General features: G+C 40.7%; 1 protein-coding gene across 2 annotated transcripts in view; it reads right to left on the bottom strand.

The window, feature by feature from the left end:
• The window catches only part of PARN (poly(A)-specific ribonuclease), a 155,372-nt gene that overhangs the window by 102,787 nt on the left and 25,511 nt on the right, over positions 1 to 27,074 (bottom strand). For both annotated transcript variants that reach the window (XM_038540300.1, XM_038540301.1), the window contains exons 13-18: positions 26,410 to 26,487; positions 22,456 to 22,499; positions 21,299 to 21,341; positions 20,388 to 20,463; positions 17,818 to 17,928; positions 17,427 to 17,496 (exon numbers count right to left, since the gene is read on the bottom strand). In XM_038540300.1, the coding sequence (XP_038396228.1) occupies positions 17,427 to 17,496; positions 17,818 to 17,928; positions 20,388 to 20,463; positions 21,299 to 21,341; positions 22,456 to 22,499; positions 26,410 to 26,487 (422 nt within the window). The remainder of the gene's footprint in view (positions 1 to 17,426; positions 17,497 to 17,817; positions 17,929 to 20,387; positions 20,464 to 21,298; positions 21,342 to 22,455; positions 22,500 to 26,409; positions 26,488 to 27,074) is intronic.

Raw genomic sequence — 27,074 nt, 5'->3', positions numbered from 1 at the left:
CATTTCAAAAGAGCATTAAACAATCCAAATAACTATGAAAACTTTAAAATATTTTGGATTTTTTTCTACTTTGGTAAAAATAACACTGGAATCTTTTTTTTTTTTTAAGTTTTTTTAAAATGCCAGTTAACATACCGTGTAATATTAGTTTCAGATATACAATATGGTGATTCAACACTTCCATACAACACCCACTGCTCATCAAGACATGTATGCTCCTTAAGACCCATCGCTTGTTTCACCCATCCCTCATCTCTGCCCACCACCCCTGTAACCATCAGTTTGTTTTCTAGAGTGTGTCTCTTACTCTGCCTCTCTCCTTTTTTCCTCTCCTACACTCGTTTGTCTGCTTATTAAATTCCACATATAGGTGAAATCATATGATATTTGTCTTTCTCTGACTGACTTCACCTGGCATAATACTCCCTACCTCCATCCTTGGAACACAAACTGAGGCAGCCACTCTGGAAAACAGTATGGAGAGTCCTTAAAAAGTTAAAAGTAGAACTACTCTATGATCCAGCAATTGCACTACTACATATTTACCCAAAAGATACAGAACTACTCATTTGAAGGGATACTTGCACCCCGATGTTTATAGCAGCATTATCTACAATAGCCAAATTATGGAAAGAGCCCAGATGCCCATCAACTGATGAACGGATAAAGAAGATGTGGTATATATACACAATGGAATATGACTAAGCCATCAAAAAGACTGAAATAAAAAAAAAGACTGAAATCTTGCCATCTGCAACAATATGGATGGAGCTAGAAGGTATTATGCTAAGCAAAGTCAGTCAGAGAAAGACAAAAACTTTATTATTTCACTTATATGTGGAATTTAAGAAACAAATAAGCAAAGGAAAATAAGAGAGGGAGAGAGAAAAACCAAGAAATAGACTCTTGTCTCTAGAGAAAACACTGATGGTCACCAGAGGAGAAGTGGGAGGGAGCGGAATGGGTGAAACAAATGATGGGGATGAAGGAGCACACTGGTCATGATGAGCACTGGATGATGTATAGAAGAGTAAATCACTATGTTGTACACCTGAAACTAATATTAACATTACACGTTACGTAAAAGAAAAAAAATTACATGATATGTTAACTGGAATTTAAATAAAAACTTTTTTAAAAGTCCCAAATTTTATATTATGATTATAGCTTTGTAAAGTTTTCTCATTAAATCTGATAAATAAAAAGACCTCTCCACCACCATTAAGAAAAAAAAAAAAAAAGCAGCCAATGATTTTGGGAAACTGAGCTTTGTTTTTTAAAATTCCTTTCAGGGACACCTGCGTGGCTCAGCAGTTGAACATCTGCCTTTGGCTCAGGATGTAATCCCAGGGTCCAGGATTGAGTCCTGCATCCAGCTCCCTGCAGGGAGCCTGCTTCTCCCTCTGCTATGTCTCTGCCTCTCTCTGTGTGCTTCTCATGAATAAATAAATAAAATCTTTTTTTTTTAAATAAAATCTTTTTAAAAAAGTAAAATTCCTTTCATTTTTATTTTTATTTTTTTAATTCAAAAAAGAAAACAGGGGCACTTGGGTGGCTCATGTGGCTGAGTGTCTGACTCTTGGTTTCAACTCAGGTCATGATCCCCAAATCAAGCTCCACACTCAGCCCAGAGTCTGCTTAAGATTCTCTCTCTGCCTCTGACCCTTACTTCACTGGTGCTCACTCCCTCTCTCCCTCTCTCTCTCAAATAAATAAAATCTTTAAAAAGAAAGAAAAAAAAAAAAAAAGGCTACCAGAACTGAGAGGCCCAAGGGAAATAACTAGAGACTTTTTCAGAGACACACGACTAAAAAGCCAGTTAAATCAATCTTGTGTATCCTGTATACTATGTTATCCGCTGTGGGGAGAGGAAAATGAGGTAAAATCACATGTGTGAGTCTGTAATTGCTTGATTTCGTTTTTAAAATATTGTTTTATTTCTAAAATCATGGGACCTCACTAACAGACTGAGAAAATCTATCATCCTATAAATAGCAACAAAAATTACACTTAAAAAGGAGACCTCCCCAACTAATCTCACCATGCAAGAGTTTTGAGACATTTTTTGAAAGATATCTTTTGTCACCCAATATACAGGCGATTTGTTCTCTAATAGTTCATCTGAATTTCACTTCTGTCTAAAATAAGCAAAAAATCTGTTCTTAGCTAAAAGACTCAATAGATTTTTTTAAGGTAGTTAATTCCACACTATCTTGTTTGCTTGCTCAACACTTTCACTAAATAGAAACCCTTTTCAAATAAATTATTAATAGCATTTCTCACTCTTCCCCAAAGCCTCCATGTCTGGGGTTTTGAGAGAAACGAATAGCCCCAAGCCCTGAAGGAACACGCAAACCAACTCCGTGTGTGACTTGGCAGCCAGCACCTCTGCAGAAAGCCATGCAGTTGGGAAACCAACCCTAAAACTGTAGCTGAGCGTCAGTGGAACTGAACCAAAATCAACTCCCCAGTGGCCTCCCACCCCTGAGTGCCAGGCTGTCTGCAAGCCACAGCTCTGGTCACATCCCTGCCCTTCTGAAGTAAAATTACAACTTTTCATTATATGTATGCCTCACACACACTGGCTGTCAGAAGGCCTACATCTCTCTGAAATGGTCTGATAGAAGACTTCACACGTGGATCATCTGCTTGACAGCGTTCATTCCAACCCAGGAGGGAATGCACTGGGCAAGTAGAGAGGCTGATAAACACATGCAAAGGTGCTTCTTCACTGTGCACTGTACTGCACACAGCAAAGACACTTGGGCAGAGGCACCCGGGTGGCTCAGCGGTTGAGCGTCTACCTTTGGCTCAGGTCATGATCCCCAGGTCCTGGGATGGATTCCCACATCAGGCTCCCCTCGGGGAGCCTGTGTCTCTGCCCTCCCCCTCTCTGTGTGTGTGTGTGTGTGTGTGTGTATGTATCTCAATAATAAATAAATAAAATCTTAAAAAAAACAACCCACAAAGACATTTGGGCCAACACTTGCAAAAAACGGTATTTCTATTTTAGTAGAGATTCAAGATGGCTGTGATTCAGTAAAGACACGACAGGGTGGGAGTCTTGCCACATTCCCACAAGCCTTCTTGATGAAGTATTATTTTAGTGCTTATTGTCTAAAATGGCTGATACTAACTCTGTCAAAGATTAAAATTAAAACTCTTATTTGGTACAATCGCCAATTTGATATCAGGATTCTATCCTAAGAAACCGTAAATTCAAGTTCACGTTCTAGATGCCACAACACAAAGTTTATCCTTTCTGGCCTCTATAAGATTTTTAGTTTCTACAATTGTATGACTGATGATGTGGTTTATCTCAGGTATCTAACATGTCTGGAAAGATGCAACGGTAAGCTCTTTTGCTCATGAGACTAGGTAACTTCAGGTCAGCCTCCTTAACAAGCAACCCAGTGTAAGCTGTGCATAAGACATTTATCTCCAAAGAGTCTCCTATGTGCTGCATGGCACTCACAAAGAGTGAGTCCACCAATGTCCTTTTCAGACCAGGACAGTATGATACCATGGCCTAGACTGTGTGAGAAGGCTTCCTGGTCACTGAAGAATTTCATTTCAGATATAAAACTTCTTAGGAGCCTGGACTCTTGAGCCCTTATGAAAATGCAGTTCCCTAGATTAGCAACATGAGAACCACCTGGGAACCTGTCAGAAATGCAAATTCCCAGGCCCTACTTGAGACCTGCTGACTCAGAGACTCTGGGAACTGAGAATCACTGAGTTAACAGAAAAGGGTATATTCAATGTTGTGCTGCCATTAATGGTGATTCATTAATCAACCAGCACTGATAATGGCCAAGAAAGATGTTGTGCCAACTTCTCCAAAAAGCATTAGTCTTAATGACTTGTTTACATTAAATGAGTCTGGCTTAGAAAAACACAAAACTATCAAAACAAATACCAACGACTACCTCAAAATCTATGAAGCAATAAGTCTTCTACTGCTCCGTGAAACCAGGAGCTCAACCTTAGCAAGCAACTCGCTTCTCTGCAAGAGATAAACTGGAGGAAATCACTGCCAACCACTATTGTTCTCATTTTGAAGAAGAGAAAAAAAGATTACTAATACCACTCTCTTGGCAACTCATTGCAAAAGTCCAACTCAGTTCTGTGAATTGGCTACAAATGATCACCTCTAGCATTCACACATTAAACTTTAGCATTTGTGCAGCACCAAAGATCGGCAAACACTTGCGTGAGTAACACACGTAACACGTTGAATCAGACACCTCTGACCTTATCAAAATTCTGACCTTAACAATGAGTTTCAGACACTGATCCTGACAACCTCAAAGCACACTAGGCCGCTCTGAGAAGTACACTAAGATCAAAGGTTATTTGATGACACAACAGCTTGCCTTGGACTATGGCTTATCTGAACCATTCCCCAGTTGTCTAGTGAATAAAAAGGGATTGCACAACGATGCCAGTGTTAACCCATTTTATACAGCTAAACTCATAAAACAGAGGGCAAAAGTGATATTCAAAAATGCATCCAAAAAGGTGATTCAGGAACACTATTCACAAGAGGCTCAAACCTCTGGGAACCGAAAAGATCATCAGAGTTCTTTTAAAATTCTGTGTTATCACATCTATGTATACAATCAATGATTCTACTCAGAAATGGTAGAAAATATTTAGTTTTGCTCCCCTAGTGGCATGCTTTCCAGGGCTATCCGAAGGCAGAGAAAGAAAGTGAATCAGAGTGGTGTGTCCGTGGCCACTTTCAAGAAGCAACTGGCAAAAAATGGTCATGGCCATTACAGTGCAGTGGAAGTGCTTAGGGACAAGGCGTCCAACCACAAAGGTTAAGCTACAAGTGGACCATGCTATGTCCACCTGGCAAACCACTGAGTGTCATCCACATGATGCTGGCCACTGGTTTTAATGTCTTTTGAAAATTCATTATTGTATTTTTTAAGGTACAAAATTGTAGAATTCGTATAATCTCAATCAGTAAATGAATTTCACTGGCACCAATTAGTAAATGAAAGAGACACAGAAAACATACTGCTAGAAAGTTCACTAAAATAAAGGGATTTTTTTTGTGGGGGGAAGCTGGTGAAATTACGAGCAGGTATTTTTGTTTCAATTAGAAAAAAGTAGTGTCTCTCAGGAATAAATACAATCTTTAAAAAAAAAAAAAAGGGGGGGATCCCTGGGTGGCACAGCGGTTTGGCGCCTGCCTTTGGCCCAGGGCGCGATCCTGGAGACCCGGGATCGAATCCCACATCGGGCTCCCGGTGCATGGAGCCTGCTTCTCCCTCTGCCTGTGTCTCTGGCTCTGTCTCTCCTTCTCTCTCTCAAGAATAAATAAATAAAATCTTTAAAAAAAAAAAAAAAAAAAGAAGGGGATCACTTGGTGGCTCAGCGGTTTAGCGCCCGCCTTCGGCTCAGGGAGTGATCCCAGGGTCCTGGGATCAAGTCCCAAGTCGGGCTCCCTGCATGGAGCCTGCTTCTCCCTCTGCCTGTGTCTCTGCCTCTCTCTCTCTCTCTCTCTGTGTGTCTCTCATGAATAAATAAATAAAAATCTTTAAAAAAGAAAAAGAAAAAAGTATGAAGTTTCTGACTAAAATAACAATATTTATCATTATATGTTCAGCTTATTTGATCCTTTGTGGTGTCTGCAGGACAGGTAGTTAAGTACTGGCTTCATCATACCAGGAATAAGGAAGCAAGTTTTTCCTAGTTCAGTGGCTTACCTTTGGCCACCAAGGGAGCGGACACAGGACTTAGACCCTGAGCTTCTCACCACTAGTTCTACACTAATGGACTAATGGCCTCCCCTCCCTCTGCTGGGTGCTCCCCTCACATTTGGCTTTTAACTTGAGCTGTTTCCAAAGCCTCAATGTGAAATGGTAAGGCTGGAGCCCAGTAGGAGCATCCAGGCACAAGTCAACTATTTAGTCCTCAATCAATTGCACAAATGCCTAGTGGGTACAACTGAAGCAAGAGCTTGAGATACAAGCCTCCAGAAACACTTTTCCTCAGGGAGGAATGCTCTAAAGACTGATTAAATTATAGCAGGGCCCAGACACACAAAATGAGGCTGCCTTTTAAGAAAGAGCTTTGGGTAGGCTGAAATTCCAAGGCAATGGGAATAACAGGTGGTGAGGACAGCCTGGGCACATTTGTGGTGCATAAGGAGCTGCTACCCTGGGTTGCCTGGGCATTGGGCTTCCTGGGCACACCTGTTGTACACCCTGCGACTGCCCTCAGGAAAATCAGTGAATCAGCGTATCCCAAGTTGAGACAGAGATCTAGAGGTGCCTGGATACATAAGAGTTTATCTTGGGCAATGTCACACATACACCCAGCCTGAATGATCTGGAAGGATCTCTAATGTTATGGCATGTCTGAATAAAGAACAACAGTGCATATCTGGTCTCTTTCCCTGGCAAAAAGAAAAACCTGAAGCCACCAAACTCTTCATTCTTCCTCCTAGAAATGCTGTATTTCATTCGATGAGCAAAAAATTTGCATTTGTTCATCTGTTTTCTTCTAGACTACACTTCTGTTCCTAAAAAGCTTTGTCTCAAAAAAAAAAAAAAAGATTTCCAAGTAAAAACTGCATTCCTCTCACACCACTAAAGACTGGGATACAGAGACGTGGAGTAAAATCTAATCTCAACACAATTTGAGCAGTGAATTAATTTGAGGCTCACCCCAAGTCCCAAGCCTTCCAAAGGAAAATTGAAACCTTTAAATGACTGCCAGCCCTACTGTACTTGCAAATGGTCTTGGTATTTCCTTCAGGGCACAGCCGTAAAAGCACTTCATAAGAACCTTGTATGCAAGGGCTCATCATTATACATATTTATGTGCTATAAAAAACTAATTTTATCATCCAGGGGAGGAAGCATGCAGACATCTCTCACAAAACAAGCTCATTTATTTTGCTCACTAAAGCACTTGTGTAAAATATGAAGGCAACCACTGGCTGGAGGGGACTTACTGTGGCATCGGTTATTTTAATGTCACTCACGGGGGGGCGGGGGACCACACAGTTTTCTGTGTAGTCACTTGATGTTTTGACAAATAGAGCGTTACCTGACATCTGTCCTGAAGCCAGCCCATAGCCTTTCTTAAATAGATACAACAAACAAGGAGAGGGAGAGAAGAGTGGGGGAAAAGAAAGAAAACCAGCAGTTCATTTAAACAATCCCCATCAAATGAACCATATCAAATTACATCAAATAAAAATGTTAAACTAAGCATTATACAAAGGCAACGTCTGTACGGCCTGTGAAACAGCAGAATACAAAATGTCAGAGGAAACTAGCCCCACACGATCTGATGGTCAGAGTCAACATCTTTTATGACCACTGCTCAGGCCAAACACCAAGAAAAAAGGAAATCTTTCAAAGATACTAGCATCATCTCTTAAAAAAATGTGCAACCCACTGCAGAATTGTCTGTTTAGAAACTGTGTGCTGTGGGGGAAGAAACCATTCTTGGTCGAGGACAGACCTGGGTTATCCTTGACTCTGCCATTCCTGAGACCCTTGGCAGACAGCCTTAGCTTTAAAATGGGGACATACTGGGGCACCTGCTTGGTAGAGTGCATGACTCTTGAGCTCAGGATTGTAAACCTGAGCCCCACGTTGGGCGTAGAGATTACTTAAAAATAAGATCTTAAAACGAGGACATTATTATTTACCTCTGAGGGTTGCTGGCAGCGATGACAGTAAATGTGGGGAAACGATGTAGGTAACTCACTGAAGAATGGAAGGTGTTCAGTAGGGAAAATTTTGGGTAGCCAGTACCAGATATTCAGTACCATGGTACACTGGTGACCTTTAAATTTTATGAATGAAATGTTAAATAGCCTTGGAAATAACCATTGCCTGGTTTTTCCCAGCCAGAGCCAAAGTAAGGCAAGGAATACCTAAGCATGCTGACTTTACTACTAACAGCCTACGGTGGGCTGACTGGTGGTCTCCAAAAAGATACACACACATTCTATTCAATGTTGCCTTACTTGGACAAAGGGTCTTAGCAGATGCAATTAGTAACTAAGCTAAGGCTCTTGATAACATTATCCTAGACTAACCCACAGGAGTCCTAAATGCCAGCTCAAGTGTCTTCATGAGAGAGGCAGAGGGAGGACAGGGACACACACACACACACACACACACACAGGAGGCTGCAATGTGATCATGGAGGCAGAGACTGGAGAGATGTGGCCAGAGGACAAGGACTGCCAGCAGTCACCAAAAGCCAGAATAGGCAAGGAACATACTCTTTCCCCAGAGCCTCTGGAGGAAAACCAGCCCTGCCCACACCCTGATTTCAAACCTGTGGCCTCTACAACCATGAGTGTGAACAAACTCCTGGTGTGGTACACCTCCAAGCTCGTGGTGAATTTGTTATAGCAGCCACAGGAAACTAGTAAAATACCCTACTGTGGAGGGGGCAAGCTATTTAAATACATATCCAGGGGTTGACTGATTTTTTTTCCTTACCTCTACAAATTACTTGCTCATCATAATGATAAACAAGTCATTAAGCCAGGGGGAAATGTACTTTTAAAGTAGCCAGAGCCCACACAAGGCTGGAACAGCTCAGCATCCACACAGCTCCTGTAACACGCACGGGGATGGCAAGGCAAGAAGAGGTGTGCCCAGTGTGTTGTCCTTGAAGATCCCCTTAAAAAGCAGCCTTTTGATAAAGCCGCAGACACAGCTCGCCTGATACATCCCTGGCAATCAAGACCGCAAGGCAGAAATTAGACAAGCCATACCAACTCAAGACAAGCACCCTCTTCCCTGAAGAAGTGATGGAAATAAGCACAGGTTCTCAGTCTTAAGAAGCCAGACTAAAGGCCTGAGAATAATTCGGTGTGCCCTAGACTCCGGTCTTTTGCCTTTCTGAAAACCACTGTACTAAAGAACTCTCAGGGTAACCAAACCAAGGCAATCCTTGGAGATCCCTGCTATCCTAGTTGCTTGGGGAACCATAAGGAAAGCAAACATGACTTGGGTTGAAATAAAGGGCTTTCGTTAAGGTATGTGAGGATAAAATACATCCTGTGTACCAGGGGAAAATACCTTCTGCAAACCGGGGAGAAAAACTGGCTCTCAGCCTTCTGGAACTGGGGAGGCTGCCCTAAGCCATCTGCAGTGCTATGATTTCACTCCTCAGGACCCTGGACCCCAAGATTTCCACAATCTGGAAAATACTGAAAATGGACTCCATTTTTTTTTTTTTTTTTTTTAATAAAAGGTACTTCTTGGCTCTCTCTGATTAAAAAATAATGTCTGCCACAGCACCACAGTCCACTTCTAATCAGTTTAGAATGAGTGGTAGACTATGATCCCTATCTCTGGGGCAAAATTCATCTCTGGTAGAAGTGAAGGCTAGAGGACATCGGCCCTTCATTCAAGCACTGCAAACAGAAATATTAAAGAATACTACTGGGAGAGCCAGCCAGTCGGACACACAAAAGGTCACACAATCACCACTACTACTGTCTGCCTCCATCCTGCCTCCCTGACCCCTCAGTTCCGGGATCACCAGGGGCTTCTGTGGCAAGAGACATGCACACAGCACAGCTGCTCCTGGGGGCAGACAAGTAGAGGAGACTGTATTTCACTTCTCTGCCTTGCCAGCATCATAAGGCTCAAGACACATGAGTATGACTGGCACACGGGCAGGGAGTTTCTTCTTCCCATTCACAGTCCAACCTTGCAGCAAGACCTTTATCATTAAGATACAAAGACAGGCAATGTTTTCTTAAGAGGATTCCAGGTTGCTGTTCTCTATAAAAAGGATTTTATTGGCATCAGGCACTTCTGCCTATTTCCTGAGCTCACAACCCAGAGATTGCCACCCGAGAAAACTTAACTAAGTACATACAGCCCACTTTGTTCATCTACCACTGCCTCAGATACCAGGAAAAACTAGAATCATGTTACTTTCTTGGAAGTTCACTGTGGTGAAAGCCACAGCAACAGCTACACTCTGTGCACCCAAGACATGGCACACCCCTCTAGTGAGCAGCCTTATTGATGCTACACTGCAACCTGAGGCCAAGCCTACCAGGTGGACATTTATGATCCGCATTTCACAGATGTGGAAACCTAGCTTCAGAAAGGATGAATGTTCCATGTGAGCATCATGATGGCCCAGCCTGAGTCCTCTGCCTTATTCATCGTGCCTCTGCAGCGCTGCAAACAAGCAACACCCCCCCCCCGGCGGGGGGTAGGGGTTTGCACAGCTTTACATCCACAAATCTCAGGGCTTTGGGGCCTAAGAAGTGATCTAAACCTAAAACAGCAAATTAAAAAAAAAAAAAAAGTGCTCCGGGAGTTTGCAAAGTAGGGCATATGCAAAGTTATCAGTGGTTCTAACAGATTAAGATCTCACAGAACCAATGAGTTGCTCAAAAAGGAACAGCTCACTGAAGGACAAATGTATAGAGGTAGAAAAGTAGATCAGAGGTTCCCAGAGCTGAGGGGAGGCAGGAGCAGAGAGTTATTGCTTACTGGATACAGACTTGCTGCTTGGGGTGAACAAAAAGCTCTGAGAACAGAGAATGATGATGTCGGCACAATACAGTGAATATCATTAGTGTCACTGAATTGTAGATTTAAATATGTTTGCGGGGCATCTGAGTAACTCAAGTCTGACTCTTGATTTCAGCTCAGGTCATGATCTCAGGGTTGGACTTTGTACCAGGCATGGAGCCTGCTTAAGATTCTCTCTCTCCTTCTCCCTCCCCCAACTCCGTGTGTTCTTTCTCTCTTTCAAATAAATAAATCTTTAAAAAAAAAAATGTTTCAAATGCCAAATTGTATGTTATACATATCTTACAATAATTTTTAAAAGATAATAATGTCATATACCAAAAACCATTGATCTCTATAATGCGTGAATTATTTGGTATATGAATTTACATCCCAATAAAGCTGTTAAAAAAATAAAAAGAAACAGGTTCATAAGTAAATGCCATTTCTTTCCTCTCCTCTCTGTTAAAATCTACACCTGGAAGTGCTACACAGCACAAAGACTGAGAAACCACCACATGCCTCAGGGCAAAACCAACAAGCAAAATGAGAAAACACATTCAAATCTTCCCCCTGGACACCATTTGGTTACAAGCAGCCTTTCCTCCTTCCCTTCCTTTTTCTGATCAAGGCTCAAGATTGAACACAAACCCTCACCTTCAGGGTGTGTGAAGTACAAAAGGTATGATTCGGGCGCCCGGGTAGCTCAGTCAGGGTTCTGATTCTTGGTTTCAGCTCTGGCATGATATACAGCCCCATATCGGGTTCAGCGCAAAGTCTCCTTGGGATTCTCTCTCTCCCTCTCCCTCTGACCCTCCTCACACACACACCCCCCCAAATAAATGGGTAAATATTTAAAACAAACAAACAAAAAGGTACAATTATAGAGTGTCTTCTGTGAAAGCACAACAGCTCCTCCATGTGCTCCCAGCATCTTGTCAGAGAAGCACATCCTCCAAGTATAAATGTCCCCACAGCAGTGGCAGCAGTACCAGGCTGATCGAGAGCCACGATGTGCCAGGCACTGTGCATTTTACAGACATTCATGCAATTTTACCCTCACTACAACCTTATCAAACGTGTATGAAGATTCTCCATTTACAGATGAGGAAGCTGAGACATAGAGAGGGTCAAGTTACTTGCCCAAAACGGCACAGGCATAAGTGGGAGATCACAACTACATTAGACTATAGGATACCCCAGAGTGAAGCAATTCCACTGAAGAAGCTAATCAAGTGACTTAAAATTTTACATGCAAATGGAACCAGTTATGTGGACTATCATGACATCACCGGCTACGTCTTACCAACAGCACAAACTGTGTTGTGACTCTTGCTTATGGTGGGATGTCAGAAGTCTCACGGTGGGGAAAACCAATATATCACAACAGTGGACTTTATACCCAATCTGAACAGTGAGTAACAAATTTGACCCATCACCCAGGATGCTAAAAACACTGTGAATCAGAACAAATCTGCCTCATCCTCCTGTTATTCCAGCACCTTCTGTATAAGGGAGGGACCAGCAGGACAGGAAAAAGAAAAAAGACAAGCAGGGTTTGCACTTCTATGCCCATGGGCCCATGGACAACTCACGGGTGAGCTGGCACTCCACACTGCTCAGCATGAATGGCGGTTGCTAGTCAACGAAGCAAATGAGCTTTGCTCTCCCCATTATCAGTGCGAGGGCCAGGAAGACAGGAGGTATTTTGTTTTCCTATAATCCTTCAGCTCAAAAATCTCTACAATGTCAAATATGATGCACATATCTTTATTATAATAAGGGAAAACAACTTGCCACCAGAATGTAATGGCTTTCCATGGAGGAAAAGAAAAAAAACATGGGTGCTGTATTTCAGGTATCATAATGATCCCTCCTCCTCTATGCCAATCACAGTTACATAGACCTACACAACCTTCCGTAAACTACTGTATTTGTCTGAACTTTTACAAATGCTCCAAAGCAACGCAAACTTGTTCCACTGTGTACCAATCTGACACACTTCATCAGCACCTGATTTCTCGTAAGTAAACATTAAGAGTTGGGTACAAGCAAAAGTGAACAATTTACATTTGCTCCAATTTTATATCCACATGGTAACAAATTTTCTTTTTTATCATGAAACTAGAAACACAAAACAAATTCCACTACCACATCTACTTTTTGAATCCCCCAGCATGCTAAATTCTCTTATATTTCAAGAAAGGGAAATAATAAATACCGGGCAATCAACATCTCCTGCAACCTCTCTAACTTCTATGGGAGGCAAATAGTTTTATCTCCATCTTTTGGAGGAGGAAACAATTTGTCCAAGAGTGTATCACACTCCTCATGGCTTGTCTCCTCACCTCCAGCATAGAGAAAACCTCCGGCAATGTCCATCCCAGGAAGGCCTAGATTTCTACAACAATCTTGCTCCTATACAGGAAACTTGTGCCAAGAACAAGATGGCCATCCTCTAAGGCAAACTGCAGGCAATTCTTCCTGTTTAATTCTCTTATTTACGGAGATTAACCAAAATGAGAGACTTGCTCATTTCCTTCCTCTTTCTAAGAAATGAGGTAAATAGAAAATAACCTTCCCAAAAACCTTCAGAAAAGGTTATCTAGGAAGAGTTCAACGCGTCTTGCCGACACGGATGACTATTAATAAAACATAAGGCAAGAGTCTGATTATGTACTTTTCTGTGGTTCCAAAAAAAAAAAAGAAAGAAAGAAAAAGAAAGCTGAGTATTTTTAGCTCTTTCCAGCCTAAAAGGATTTGACCAAAGGATCTTCTCTGTCTGGTTTTCCAAACATTGATCAAAATTGACCAAGGTTATAAGAAAAGGTAAATCACGTCCTTCCCAGAGAGCCTACGGTATAAACAAAGGGCACATTCCACACTGCCAGTCATCAGCAGTGGTCTGATCTGGATTCCCATCGCTCAGCCCCCTTACGACTTCACTTCTCTTCTGATTACAGCAAAGGGAGGAGAAATGTAGGTGACACCCAGGCTATAAAAGAGACAAAATGGCAGCACGCAAAATCCTCACAGGACATTCTTCTAGACAAATATGGCTCAGAAAGCACCTCAGACTACATTCGGTCTTTGCAGATCACTCAAATGCCAGCTATCTCGGGGATTTCTCAATAGCTCTCAATAAAACTTCCCAAAAAGGCATAACTAATGCAGCCAAATGCTAATTCAGAACAATGCAGAAATAGGTGGAGTTTATTCCCCCCTCAAGGTTTACTTTCTAAACATAAACCTGGTGAGAGAGGAACAAAAAGTTATTTGCATATGTAGGCAGTTTGATTTCCACCCAAATTTATGTTAGGACTATGCATATTTGGTTAAGCTCATACTGAGAAAAGCCTGGTGCCAAACTCTCAGAGAAATTTACAGATTTCTCTAAAATCAACCACTTGAGATCATGTTGATGGCCCTTTTTGAATGTTTCTCTATAAGGGTAATCTTGGACCAAAAAAAAAAGACAAATTCAAAGTTAATGTCATAAAACAAACCTGCATGGAAGAAAGAATGAGGTATTAGCACAGAAAAATGTCAAAAAGAGCAAGTCCTTTTCCCACTTTCTAAATGGGCTGAGAAGGGAAGACCACATTTCGTTCTGTGTGTGTATGTGTGTGTGTGTATAGCAAATCATTATGTTATACCCCTGAAACTAATACAATGTTGCATATCAATTATTTTTCAAAGAAAAAAGGGACTGTACTTGACCAATCTATTCCAATATAGAATAAAAATAGTTCTTATTTTGCATTTCAAATTCTGCTGGACTTTTTTCCCACAAAGATGAAGAAAATATTCTTCCTTTATAGATGGAAGAGAAAATGGAACAAAAAAATCAAGAATTTTCAGTGCCATATCACTGGAGGATTCTTCGATCCTCAACTACTTTCGGTATTATTTCTAGGGAAAAGAAAAAAGAATGAACATTCTCAATTGAAGGGGGACCTGGGTAGTTCGTCGGTTAAGCGTCTGCCTTTGGCTCAGGTTGTGATCCCGAGGTCCTGGGATCAAGCCCCTTGTAAGACTTCCTGCTCAGCAGAGGAGTCTGCCTCTCCCTCTCTCCTCACCCTGCTTGTGCTCATTTGCCTGCTCTCTCTCTCCTAAATAAATAAAATCTTTAAAAAATACTTTAAATGAAACTAAGGGTTTAACATCTCCTGCAACCTTTCTAACTTCTATGGGAGACAAGTAGTTTTACTCAGTTCTTTTGAGTAATAGTCTTGAACATTATTAGCAATAATAAACTCATCTATTAATATATAAAATCTTTGTTAAGCTTCTTAAAGCTAATTTTGATTGCTCTTCATATTAGTCACACAGGTTGCTGATAAACTAGATGCAGCCTATTATCGAACCCAATTTGTGTTCATCACCTGATTTTATAAGGAGTTGATTTTAGTGGAGACGCACATTTGTTGTCTTAAATATTTAAAAAAGAGAGGTGCCTGGATAGCTCAGTTGGAAGAGCATGTGACTCTGTCTCAGGTTGTGAGTTCAAGCCCCACATTGGCTGTGGAGCCTAGTTTAAAAAAATTTTTTTTCCACCTCACACCGGTGAGAATGGGGCAAATTAACAAGGCAGGAAACAACAAATGTTGGAGGGGATGCGGAGAAAAGGGAACCCTCTTACACTGTTGGTGGGAATGTGAACTGGTGCAGCCACTCTGGAAAACTGTGTGGAGGTTCCTCAAAGAGTTAAAAATAGACCTGCCCTACGACCCAGCAATTGCACTATTGGGGATTTACCCCAAAGATACAGATGCAGTGAAACGCCGGGACACCTGCACCCCGATGTTTATAGCAGCAATGGCCACGATAGCCAAACTGTGGAAGGAGCCTCGGTGTCCAACGAAAGATGAATGGATAAAGAAGATGTGGTTTATGTATACAATGGAATATTACTCAGCTATTAGAAATGACAAATACCCACCACTTGCTTCAACGTGGATGGAACTGGAGGGTATTATGCTGAGTGAAGTAAGTCAGTCGGAGAAGGACAAACATTATATGTTCTCATTCATTTGGGGAATATAAATAATAGTGAAAGGGAATATAAGGGAAGGGAGAAGAAATGTGTGGGAAATATCAGAAAGGGAGACAGAACGTAAAGACTGCTAACTCTGGGAAACGAACTAGGGGTGGTAGAAGGGGAGGAGGGCAGGGGGTGGGAGTGAATGGGTGACGGGCACTGGGGGTTATTCTGTATGTTAGTAAATTGAACACCAATAAAAAATTTTAAAAAAAAATTTTTTTTAATTAAATATTTAAAAATGAGTAAAAATGTTCCAGTTGAAAAATACTGTTAAACAATAAACTTAACATCCTGCACATAAAAATGCAAGGAATGGCCATGATCTGAATGATATTTAGGGTCACCTGCACATTCCACAGTCTATGACATAAGCTGCCCTTCCAAAGATTTACAAAGATAAACACTGCCCTCAAAATAAAAGCGAAGAGCTAAGAAAATCTTGTTTTGCACATAAGGAAATGGACAGACACCAAATATTCAACTGTTAGTTTATAGAATTAATTTTCCATGCAAAAAAAAATTTTCAACTTTGTACACTTATCATGCACACTAGTGTACAGAAGTGTTGAATTCCTATATTGTACACACCTGAAACTTATATGATGCTGTATGTTAACTATACTGGAATTAAAATTAAAAACTTAATAAAAAAACTCAACTTAATTTTCAATATATACTACACTGTTTCCTGTTCCTCTCTGAAAGATGTTTTGAAAGTCAAATACATTTACCTCTGAACTTCCACAGAAAAGAACAAAGATTTAAAAAATAAGAAGTTAGAGTGTGATAAAACTTGCTCAGACTACACAAATTCCAAACCTGTAGGAATCCAGATGTTTGGAATTAACATCTGTCTCTGCAGCATGTTACCTAAGTACAAGCACTGTGATACCAGTATTTATATAGACATCCGAAGGAGACGGTATTCTTACCCAGTAAAGAACTGATAAAATTGTAAAGTGCTGCATATAATTTAAGGAAATGATGTAACCAACTCAGCACTGAAACAGTTCTTTCTCCCAGCAATAATGACCCATGTGGGCTGCCTTGTACTGTCTGGCACCCCCAGAATCTCCTAGAACCAATCCTGTTAAGAGAGCTCGGGTAAAGGTTTTAGGGCTCTGGCACAGAGCCCAACTGTGGCCAGCTTGAGGATCACATCCATAACTTTAATCTCAACTGTGCCAAGAAAGCACAAACCACACTTTGAAGTAATCATCTTGAGAGTCTTTGAAAATGCTCTGAACTTAGACATCTCCCTAAATCATACAGACTTCTTGCAACAATGAGTACATAAGCAAGCTTTTACTTCATTGGATCCATTCACATGAAAGCTTGGGATAAAACGACAATCAAAACTTCTCCATAGATTATCTTAAAAGCCATTTGTGGAGTCAACATCTTCTTACAAAGAATACTATTTAATGAGATAATGCAAGTATAAATAATAACCTCATGTGTAACGTATGTTAGCAGTGTTAGGTCCAACTACGTGTACACACATACACTCCCTCTCTCTCTCTCTCTTTCCCCTACCCCTTACCCCTCCCCCCCAACCAGAGTCTCCCTTGCAGGTAATTTAAATGCCAAAACCACCAGTTCTTTGTCTTGGAAGAGATGCACTGCCTTTGGCAGTGTTTTCTTTTCTTTTCTTTCTTTCTTTTTTAAGCCAATAGATACAATAAATTATTTCCCAGAAGGTCAATTTCTGTTTTCGAAAAACATCTGAGTCACTAGAGATGAGAAATACTTTATCTAAAAATGCACTACAGTTTCTAATCATCCCTACCTGACATCCCAGATAATGGGCTCTTCCACAGTGAGAGAACGTGGGCACTGGAACCCTGGTTACTTACTTGTTAAAAAAAGGTTCGATGAGTTTTGATCTAGCCGACACATGAATTTTCGGAGGACTAAGAAAAGAACCTAATGAAGAAAAGAAGCAGAGTATTATGTACAGCCAAGGAGACAAAGCCTAAAAGTTCAGACAACAATCTATGTAAATCAATAGCCCGGTTCATCAGGATAAGGGGCACTCCTCCTAGTGGCCAAGAACCACACCAGGTAAGTGTCGATGGGTCCTCCTTATGCACTCTCCACCCCTATTCCCCCCAACTCTGACCTCCAAGCCTCCCATTTCTTCCTGGGTGAGTGGGCCCCAGGGAAATCGTAGACAGGCAAGATCCCCCCCCCCATATACACCCCCCAGATTACGATGTGTTTGCCAGAAACAGGTATAGGGAGTACCTAGGTAGTTCGCCATGGAGATGAAGCACAGCCCTGTGATATAAGCATCATAGCCTGCCTCGTGGAGCTGTTCAGTAGCTGTGTCATAACTTGGAAATCCTTCTGCACTTTCTAAAGAGAAAAAAGAAAAAAGTTTTCCCAAGGATATCACAAATCATAAAGATGAGCAGTGTGCCCTACCAAATCCAAATTGCATTGGTATATGCTGTCTAGGATAGAAATATCTTAGATGAGCAGGAAAAGGCTATCTACTTCTTAATTCTTTCCACATAAGACCTTGCAATGTGAGATAAAATGGTCACTGAAAATGAGGGCTTGGGTCTAGACTAGAGAAATGGCTCAAGTGACATCATCCAAGGCCCAGCTAGAGGCCTCCTCGCTGCACTCTGATGGGTGCTATTTACAATCATGCATAACTTGCTCTATGAAGATGATCCCTCTTCCAACTGCTCTTGGAAGTCTCAAGGAACTTCTTCCTTGAGAAGAAACATTGGGACATAACAAGTATTTCAGTCATGACTCATAACAGCATGGATTTGTGCATCCCACTAAGTTTGAATCTATGTTCCACCATTCAACTGCTATGTGATATTGGGCAAGTCACTTCTGCTCTGGGCCTCCACTTTAGCAGAATGGAGGTGAAAACCAAACTTCCCTCATTTATGAGGATCAAATGAGCTAACGCCAGTAAAGCTCTCCCATGGTGCCAGGTACATGGCAAATGCTCAGTTACTGTTATCCATCAATACCTCAGGTAACCCTCCGAAAAGGCAAAAGATTCTAATCAATATTGGCAGGTCAATTCAACACTGCCCTCTGCTATGTTTTCAAGCTTAAGGATCTAAAGATGACGGCACAACTAACTCCAGTAAAAGATCAGAACTTGCTTTGGTGCTGCCCCTGGAACATGGGGAAACTCTGTAGGAGAGACCATTTTATAACATGAACATGATTTTTTTTTAAGATTTTATTTACTTATTCATGAGACACAGAGAGAAAGGCAGACATAGGCAGAGGGAGAAATAGGCTCACTGCAGGGAGCCTGCTGAGAGACTTGATCCCAAGACCCCGGGATCACAACCTAAACCAAAGGCAAAAATAAATAAACAAACAAACAAACAAACAAATAAATAAACCAAAGGCAGACACTCAACCACTAAGCCACCCAGGTGTCCCTTACAACATGATTCTTATGTCACACTGAACATACACTTGCTGAAGACAATGTCTGGGAAGAGTGACCTGCTTTAGAGTAAATTCTCTGCCAGGTACCAGAATATTATAGGGAAAGAATGGGATAAAACTTTAACTTATAGGGGTACCTTGATTTTGGCTCAGGTCATGATCTCAGGGTCGTGGGATTAAGTCCCACCTCTTGTTCTATGCTCAGCGCAGAGTCTGAGATTCTCTCTTTCTCTCCCTCTGCCTTTTGCTTGTGCTCTCTCTCTCTCTCTCTCTCTCTCAAATATATAAATAAATCTTAAAAAAAAACAAACCTGTAACTCATAAATAGTTCCTAGAGCCATTCTGGAAATGAATTCCAAAAACATTATAACAGAACCAAAAGCATGAAGGGAAATGAACAATGAAAAGACTGCAACTGTTCTTATGTCAATATAAGGCTGTTTAAGCAAGAATCTTTTAACCTCCATATTAAATATTAGACTTTAAGCTTTAAAAAAGTCTTTTAACATGATAGCCAGGTAAATAATACCCTCTACTCTACCACCAGCTGAAACATATATTTCCAAAATCAATTATTTCCATCATACTGTTACAGAAATTTGGTCTAGGCTTTCTTCCCTCACCCTCACTCCTTTTCTTAATTCCTTTTTTGGACTATTACCCAGAAAGGGAAGCAAATAGCTGTAATCTTGGCTGCTTTAGTACCTTCCATTGTCAATTTCTGAACCATTAGTCCAATTATCAATGTCTTCAGAAGTTTGCAGGCTAGAGCTAATGGAATGCTAATTACAGTGTCAGCAACTAAATGAGGTGTACAGGAACCAAGGAAGTGACATGTGCCAGATTCACCAAACACCTGGGTAGGGGCCATGACTAGACATGGCACCACATCTCTGCCTCGAGAACTATTCCTCCCCCCTGGTTTTCCTCGCTGCTATTGGCCACCTCTGATGGGAGGCAGGGGTGGACACTCTTCTTCCTCATCTGTAAACCCAGTTATTGGGCTTTTCTGGACGAAAAGCATATTTTCATTTGACCCCTGGCAATGAATCACCAACTCTTTGTGCTTAAACAATGCACCCTAGAAAAAAGAAAGACACATCAAGTTTTGGGAGAATTCCAAGCATTAGGAAATAAAAGCTCTGAAGCTTTACCTGCTAAACTTCTCAATGAACAGGCTACCCAAATCTATTGACATAAAATAAACCTAGGACTATAAGACCATCTTTATTCAGAGAGCAGTAATTCAACACAGGGCATAAGCAAGTTAACTCAGCCAAAATCTGTAAATGTGCATGATGATATCAAGCAGTTTCACCTTCCTCCTATGATACATATGATCACAAGGACTTCAGGCACTTAACAGGATCACTTTATTTTCTTACCAACTTTAGGAGGGTTGAAAGGCGTCTCTTTTAACCGCTTTTCCAATTCTGCAAGGGATGTGTTGTTAATGATATCCTGCAAACCAGAAAGCAGAGAATTATGAGCTTTAATCAGCTCAGTACAACATACAGTAGAGATTCATCAAATGTCAGGGCCAAAAAAATAAAAAAAAAAAGTATATCTAGTACTGCCCCCTCGTGTTCTTTAAAGAAACCTGGGAGTCATGGTTTCTTCAATGTGAAAGAGAGAGAGCAGTGTCAGGTTCACCATGCAGAAAGTATCACCATATAAAAGGGTTTTGGAGATGTGTTTAAATACCTACAGAACTTAGGCCAGTGAGCTATACTGTTCAGGCATTCATTCCATTCAGTTATGTAAAGTCACTTCACAAAATAACAAACAATTTTACTTTAACCTGAATTTTTCTGATTAGAAAATATAACCAAAATATATAAAATCAAGAAAATTATGAAGTATGTCCATGCATAACCTATTCAGAAATGCATTTTACACACACCCACACACATTTTTTTTAGTAAGCTCTATGCCCAACATGGAGCCTAAACTCATGACCCTGAGGTCAAGAGTCACATGTTCTACTGACTGAGTCAGCAAAGCGTCCCACTCTACTCCCCCAAAAATACATTATATATTTTAATACTAAAAATGTTTACATACAAAAAGAATATAGGAGAGGAAAAAAATAATTCCAATATCCAAGACAACCACTATTCACATTTGGTATATTTGTTTTTAGTCTTTTTCTAATTATTTTCCTTTTTGGATGTACTTGAAAATAACAATTAAACTAGACCAGAATTCTAGCTGGTCATTGATTCAAGCTCCTAGTATCAATTCAAAACAGTTCCAAACATAAGTTTATCAGTGGTAGCTCAAGTTTTAAAAATACCTTAAAAGGTTGTGTGCTGGCCATCAATTTTGTATCCAAGAGTCTAAAAACAAAAGAATTTTTAAGAAGGTAAACAAAATGCACAATGTCCAAAATGTATTTTACTCAAACCAAGAGCCAGTCTCCTGTCCTAAAAGCCAACAAGAGAATTAAGCACCTCTCTTACATTACACTGGGGCTCAGTACTCTCAGCCCTTCTTCATCAAGAGGCTGTCGGGGAGGGCACAAGCTCTAGAACTGCTTGTACCCTGAGAGGGTGTGGGTTATATTGATTCCAAGAAGACGGCAGAGATCTTTGTAAGTTTTTACATGGTTTAAATACCACTGTAGGTCTAGTACCTGCCAGGCCATTACCAAGTACTAAACCACCTAGACTGGCACAAAATAAACTCTTGGTGGTTAAAATCTATATTTGGTGGTTTCATACCATTGTTATTTCTTAGAATTCGGTGTCAGAGATTGGAATAATGAAAAAAGACATGCAGAGAGACAGACACTAGTGTGAGAACCCTCTTTCTTTTGACATAAATGTGAAGAGTAATAGATAACAGGGCAGAATTAGCCTAGATGTAAGAGCAACGGCTCTACCACCACACCTGTTCGTCTTCAGACAGGTCCTCAAACACAGAGTCTTGCTCTAGAGGCTCCACGTGGCGGACACATGATCTAGCAGACATGTGACGTGTGACATATCAGAACTACCCTGTGATATTAACTGTGGGAGACACTCTCAGGTCAAGGCAGCAACTTAGAGATGAGGGGGTTAAAATCTCTAGCCAAACAGTTCTGGACTGGCTACAGAACATCCTCAACTGGTCACCTGACTGGGACAAGGCACATCCAACGTACAAGAGAGAGTCAACTCTTGAAGATTTTGCCAATTCTTCCGACAGCAGGGTATGGGGTGAGAGAAAAGGGGGGTGCTGCCAACTTTCACTCCCTGTTCAAATTCTGGTTTCTAATGCAATCAAACCAATCATCAATTACAAAAGCAATCGGTCACAGTTAGACCCCTTAAACCATTAACCAGTTATTATCAACTGGATTGTAATCATAATTGGATCATTACTATTTTGGATATTTATTACCTATTTGTATCTTGTACAGTATGAGAACTATTTTGAATGAAGGACAACAAATCCTCAAAGAAAGCTTACCTGGGGAAAACACATGTTGTCATCTCCTTAAACTCATTTAAGTCCTAAAAAAAGACGACAATGACTTGCTACAATTTCACCATTACACTCACAATATTGAAAACATACACAAATATGTCAAGCTCCATAGCTCTTTTCTCAAACCATGATACCTCACATGGGCCCTTTAAGCTTAACTGCCAGATCCATTTCTAGTTAATAATTACTTTCTAAAAATCGTCACAATTCCCTCATGACTGGGAATCATAACAATCCAACATAAAACTTTTGCATAACCAAAAGGGACAAACCTGAGCATTTTACGGCTAAAGCAGGAGGGGAAAAAGTTTCTATTACATGTAGAAAGCTTTCAGTAATAGCTCTACCAAATGAATCCATCATAATAGTGAGGCTAGCAGAGTTATTTAAATAAAATGGCTTATATAGGAAATGGACATACTGTAAACTAGGTTATACCTTTACTGAGAATATCTTTAAAATGCTAGTTAAAATGCCCATTTAAACACAGACTTTCCAATATGCACGATGCATGCTTTAACTACTCAGAAAATTGCTAAAGCACCAGTAGCAAGTGCCTAAATTAGACAATTCATTTCCCAGTTTATTTTCATCAGGGAGTCTAAAGCCAAAATGAGATGGATCTAATTTTGAATGAACTCATTTACATACATAATTGCCACGCCAGACTGAGTAGTCATACTCCTGACCCTTTGTAACTACACTTCTCTTCAGCGTTATTCATGCTTCGTAGCATACTGCCATTTCCAATTAGCTTTCTGAGCCTGTAAATACAGACTGTGTTTAGCTAGTTTGGAATATTTACCAGCTTTTTCAAGAGCTATCGTTAAATTAACGGACAACACATGAACAAGTGGTTTCAGTGCCGAGGTCAAAGAGAAATGCAATAATGACAATTGTCACCTCTCAATATTATCACAAAGCCTCACAAAGCAAGAAAAAAAATTAGAATTAGGGCTACTTCCAGGGCTATAATGTAGACCCCTCTCTCTAACAGGTCATGGTGAATGATCAAGAAGATTCTTCATAAGAGACTCTTCCCTAAAAGGCAGCTCCCAAATACAGATTCTTTAGCATATTTTTAAGCACAAAATTTGGTACCAGTGCATGTAAAGAGCTCTACCATTTTAAAGATGTTTTCTCACTTGCTCTCAACACTTCTTCCAAAACTAGGTGAAAGAAAACCGTTTTCTCCTGACAATGACAGAACACAAAGTTCAAGTACTTACTCAGGTAGCCTTAAGTAATAAAGCAAGAGATGAAGCCATGTCTCCTAACCCACATCCTACTCTGCCAACAGACCTCAAGCTCTAGTAGGATTCCACTAGAACTGGATTCAGAACTACGGTAGTCCCATTCAAGGTAACATTTACCAAGTGCTTACGTACAATGTGCTATGCTAGGCATTTAGACATAGGCAATAAAAAGGTTACACTCCTTGTCCAGGGAGCTAATTGCCTAGAAGAAAGGGACAGCAGTTAAGAAAAGCCACATGCACAAGAGCTCCACAGTTCGGTGAGAGTTCAGAGAGAGGGAAAGGAAAGATCACCCCTTGGGCAAGGCAGCAGGCAGGGAAGACTTCATGGAAGAGGCATTTGCTGGATATTGGTAAGAGATAAAGTTGTACATAGCAAATGTTGAGAAAAGCTGGAGAAAAATCAAAGCGGAGGAAATTGTATGCCAAAACCACAGGCAAAAACACAATGCGGTTCCCAGGAACAAATGACCCAGTCTGGCTGGGAATAAGGAGAATAAGGGACTAGCAGACACAGGGCTGTTGGGCCAGATTGCAGAAAGCCGGATATTCCGGGCTAAAAACCAGCAGCTGTATAGAAAAGCAGTGCATGTGGGATCAGGTTCAGAATTTTGAACAGGGTCAGTGGTATGAACAGATCCATATATGAGAAGATTATAAAACTGGTACAGTCAGAAGATACTCATTTGTTAATTCAATATGTAATGTCTCCTATGTGCCAGACTCTGGTGTTTGAAACAGCCATATAGGCAGTATTTCTTTTCTTTTCTTTTTTTTTTTTTTTTTTTAAGATTTTAATCACTTTCCTCTTTCCTTATCAGTCACTTCACTGGTTTAAAGGTCAAAAAATCATTAGAGGGGACACCTGGGGGGCTCAGTGGCTGAACGTCTGCCTTCAGCCCAGGTCATGATCATGGAGTCCCGGGATCAAGCCCCATATCAGGCTCCCCGCAGGGAGCCTGCTTCTCCCTCTGCCTGTGTCTCTGCCTCTCTGTGTCTCTCATGAATAAATAAATAAAATCTTTAAAAAAAAAAAAAAATCATGAGGAGCTGCTATGCTTTTTGATCTCTTTGCCCAATAGAGGCAGTTGATCTGAAGTAAACATCAGCTCTTGAGATTTATCCACTACAAATTCACAGCTACCAAATTTGTTTTGAGACTCACCACCATGGAGTCTTTGAGTCCCAGAGCAGGTGATACAGTTGTCATGTGGAAAGAGAACAAGGGGAGCAAAAGACCTACTGTATTCACAGCGGGGCTTTACTGGACTTTTCCAAAGAAAGTAATCAAGATCCCGATGGAACAATGTCTCATGAGAAATGTGAAGTAGGGGATACCTGGGTGGCTCAGTTGGTTAAGTGTCTGCCTCTTGATTTAGGCTCAGGTCATGATCTCACGGTCATGAGACTGAGCTCTGCATCAGCTCCACATGGGGCATGAAGACTAAGATTCTCTCGCTGTTGCTCTCCTTCCAAAAAAGAAAAGAGAGAGAGCAAATAAAGGAGAGGGGAAGACAGAGTGATGGGAGGCAAGCAAGATGAGCCTGTGTGCACAGTTAGGGAGCAAAAGAGGAAGAGACAAAAGAGAAACTCTTTTCCAAAAGAGCCAGAAAAGCTTATATCTTGGTGCACTGAGACAACTTGGCTCCAAGAGCAAAAACACGCCAAGGTTAACAGAAAATCTAAAGGAAGCAGCTGAGCAAGAGGTAATCACAAATTTTGCAGGACCTGTCCAGTTTAGCAGACCCAGAGCCCTTTCAATGGCCCCACTATGGCTAATGTTAGCCCCAGCCAATGAGAAGACCACGCCTGTGGCTGAGGTACCCCTGCCCAGCACTAACTGAGCAAACCACTGGCATCAAGTTGAAACAAATCTATGGCTAATGTTAGCCCTAGCAAATGAGAAGACCACGCCTGTGACCGAGGTACCCCTGCCCAGCACTAACTGAGCAAACCACTGGCATCAAGTTGAAACAAATCTATGGCTAATGTTAGCCCTAGCAAATGAGAAGACCACACCTGTGGCCAAGGTACCCCTGCCCAGCACTAACTGAGCAAACCACTGGCGTCAAGTCGAAACAAATATTCAACTCTGCTCTGCCAATGTCAGATGACTGAAGATCCCTTACAACAACTTGTAAGTACGTCTCTTCAAAATTTTACAACCAAGTGCCTGAGACTCTCTCTGGGAATGTGCTGCATACAAAGAAACAGCACTCACATAGAGAATGCTTTCTCAGTAATAAGGAATTATGATTTTTTCTTTTTCTTTTCTTCTAAGTTTTTAATTCCAGTTAGTTAACATACAGCATTGTATTAGTTTCAGGAGTACAAGATAGTGATTTGACACTTCCATACAACACCCAGTGTTCATCACAAGTGCACAACTTAATCCCCATCACCCATTTCACCCATTCCCCTGCCTCCCTGCCCTCTGATAACCATTTGTGTGTTCTCTAGAGTTAAAAGTCTGTTTCCTGATTTGTCTCCCTCTCTTGCTTTTTCCTCCCTTTGCTCATTTGGGTTTTTTTTGTCTTAAACTCCACGTGAGTAAAATCACATAGTATTTGTCTTTCTCTGATGGACTTGTTTTGCTTAGCATAATATTCTCTAGTTCCAACCACATCACTGCAAATGTCAAGAAATCGTGAATTTTTAACGTGGACTGACAGGTCACTTACCGCAGGCAGTGGGCAGTAAAACTGATGAACTGTGTGCATGACATCCAAGAGCATATTGTGTCCAATAACGAGTTTTCCCTAAAGAAAGTCAGGGTGAAGAAGACTTCTTAGCACAAAATCATATTGGGGCTTGAGAGTGAAATGTATGGTTCAGAGTCTATGAGGATTTTGTACTGAACTTATTTTAAACCATATTCAAATAAGTAAGTTAGGGCTGGCTTTATTCCTATTTAAGAGTTTCAGAGTGTTAAATCCATTATGCAAAGTAAAAGCTCCAATGACTTTGATTTCATTGATCTCTGCTTTTTATTTACCTTGCCACCCTCAAGAACCAGAAGTAGTAAAATTTTTATTGAAGAGCTCTAAAAGTGAAAAATGCTAAGTATGTTGAACTATCAATAATTTGTGAACAGGCTCCAAATATCTATTCTATGAGTGCATTCTTTAAACAACTCATTTATATATAAAAGACATATTCATAACAACACTGAAAGGTAAAAATAATCTCTAATTCTAGTAAACAGAATGAATCTTGTTTCCTTCACATCTATGTCAAAATTCACGAGGAATGTTCTGAAATACAATTTCCAATGCAATTCATTGCTTTTTTGCCAAATGAAGTACAATATGGGTTCAATAAATCACTCCACTGTGATAAAAATTAA

The sequence above is a fragment of the Canis lupus genome, chromosome 6 (assembly GCF_011100685.1).
Source record: "Canis lupus familiaris isolate Mischka breed German Shepherd chromosome 6, alternate assembly UU_Cfam_GSD_1.0, whole genome shotgun sequence".
NCBI classification, from domain to species: domain Eukaryota; kingdom Metazoa; phylum Chordata; class Mammalia; order Carnivora; family Canidae; genus Canis; species Canis lupus.
Note: the sequence above shows the minus strand (reverse complement) of the source record. Positions and strands in the feature narration are given on the sequence as shown.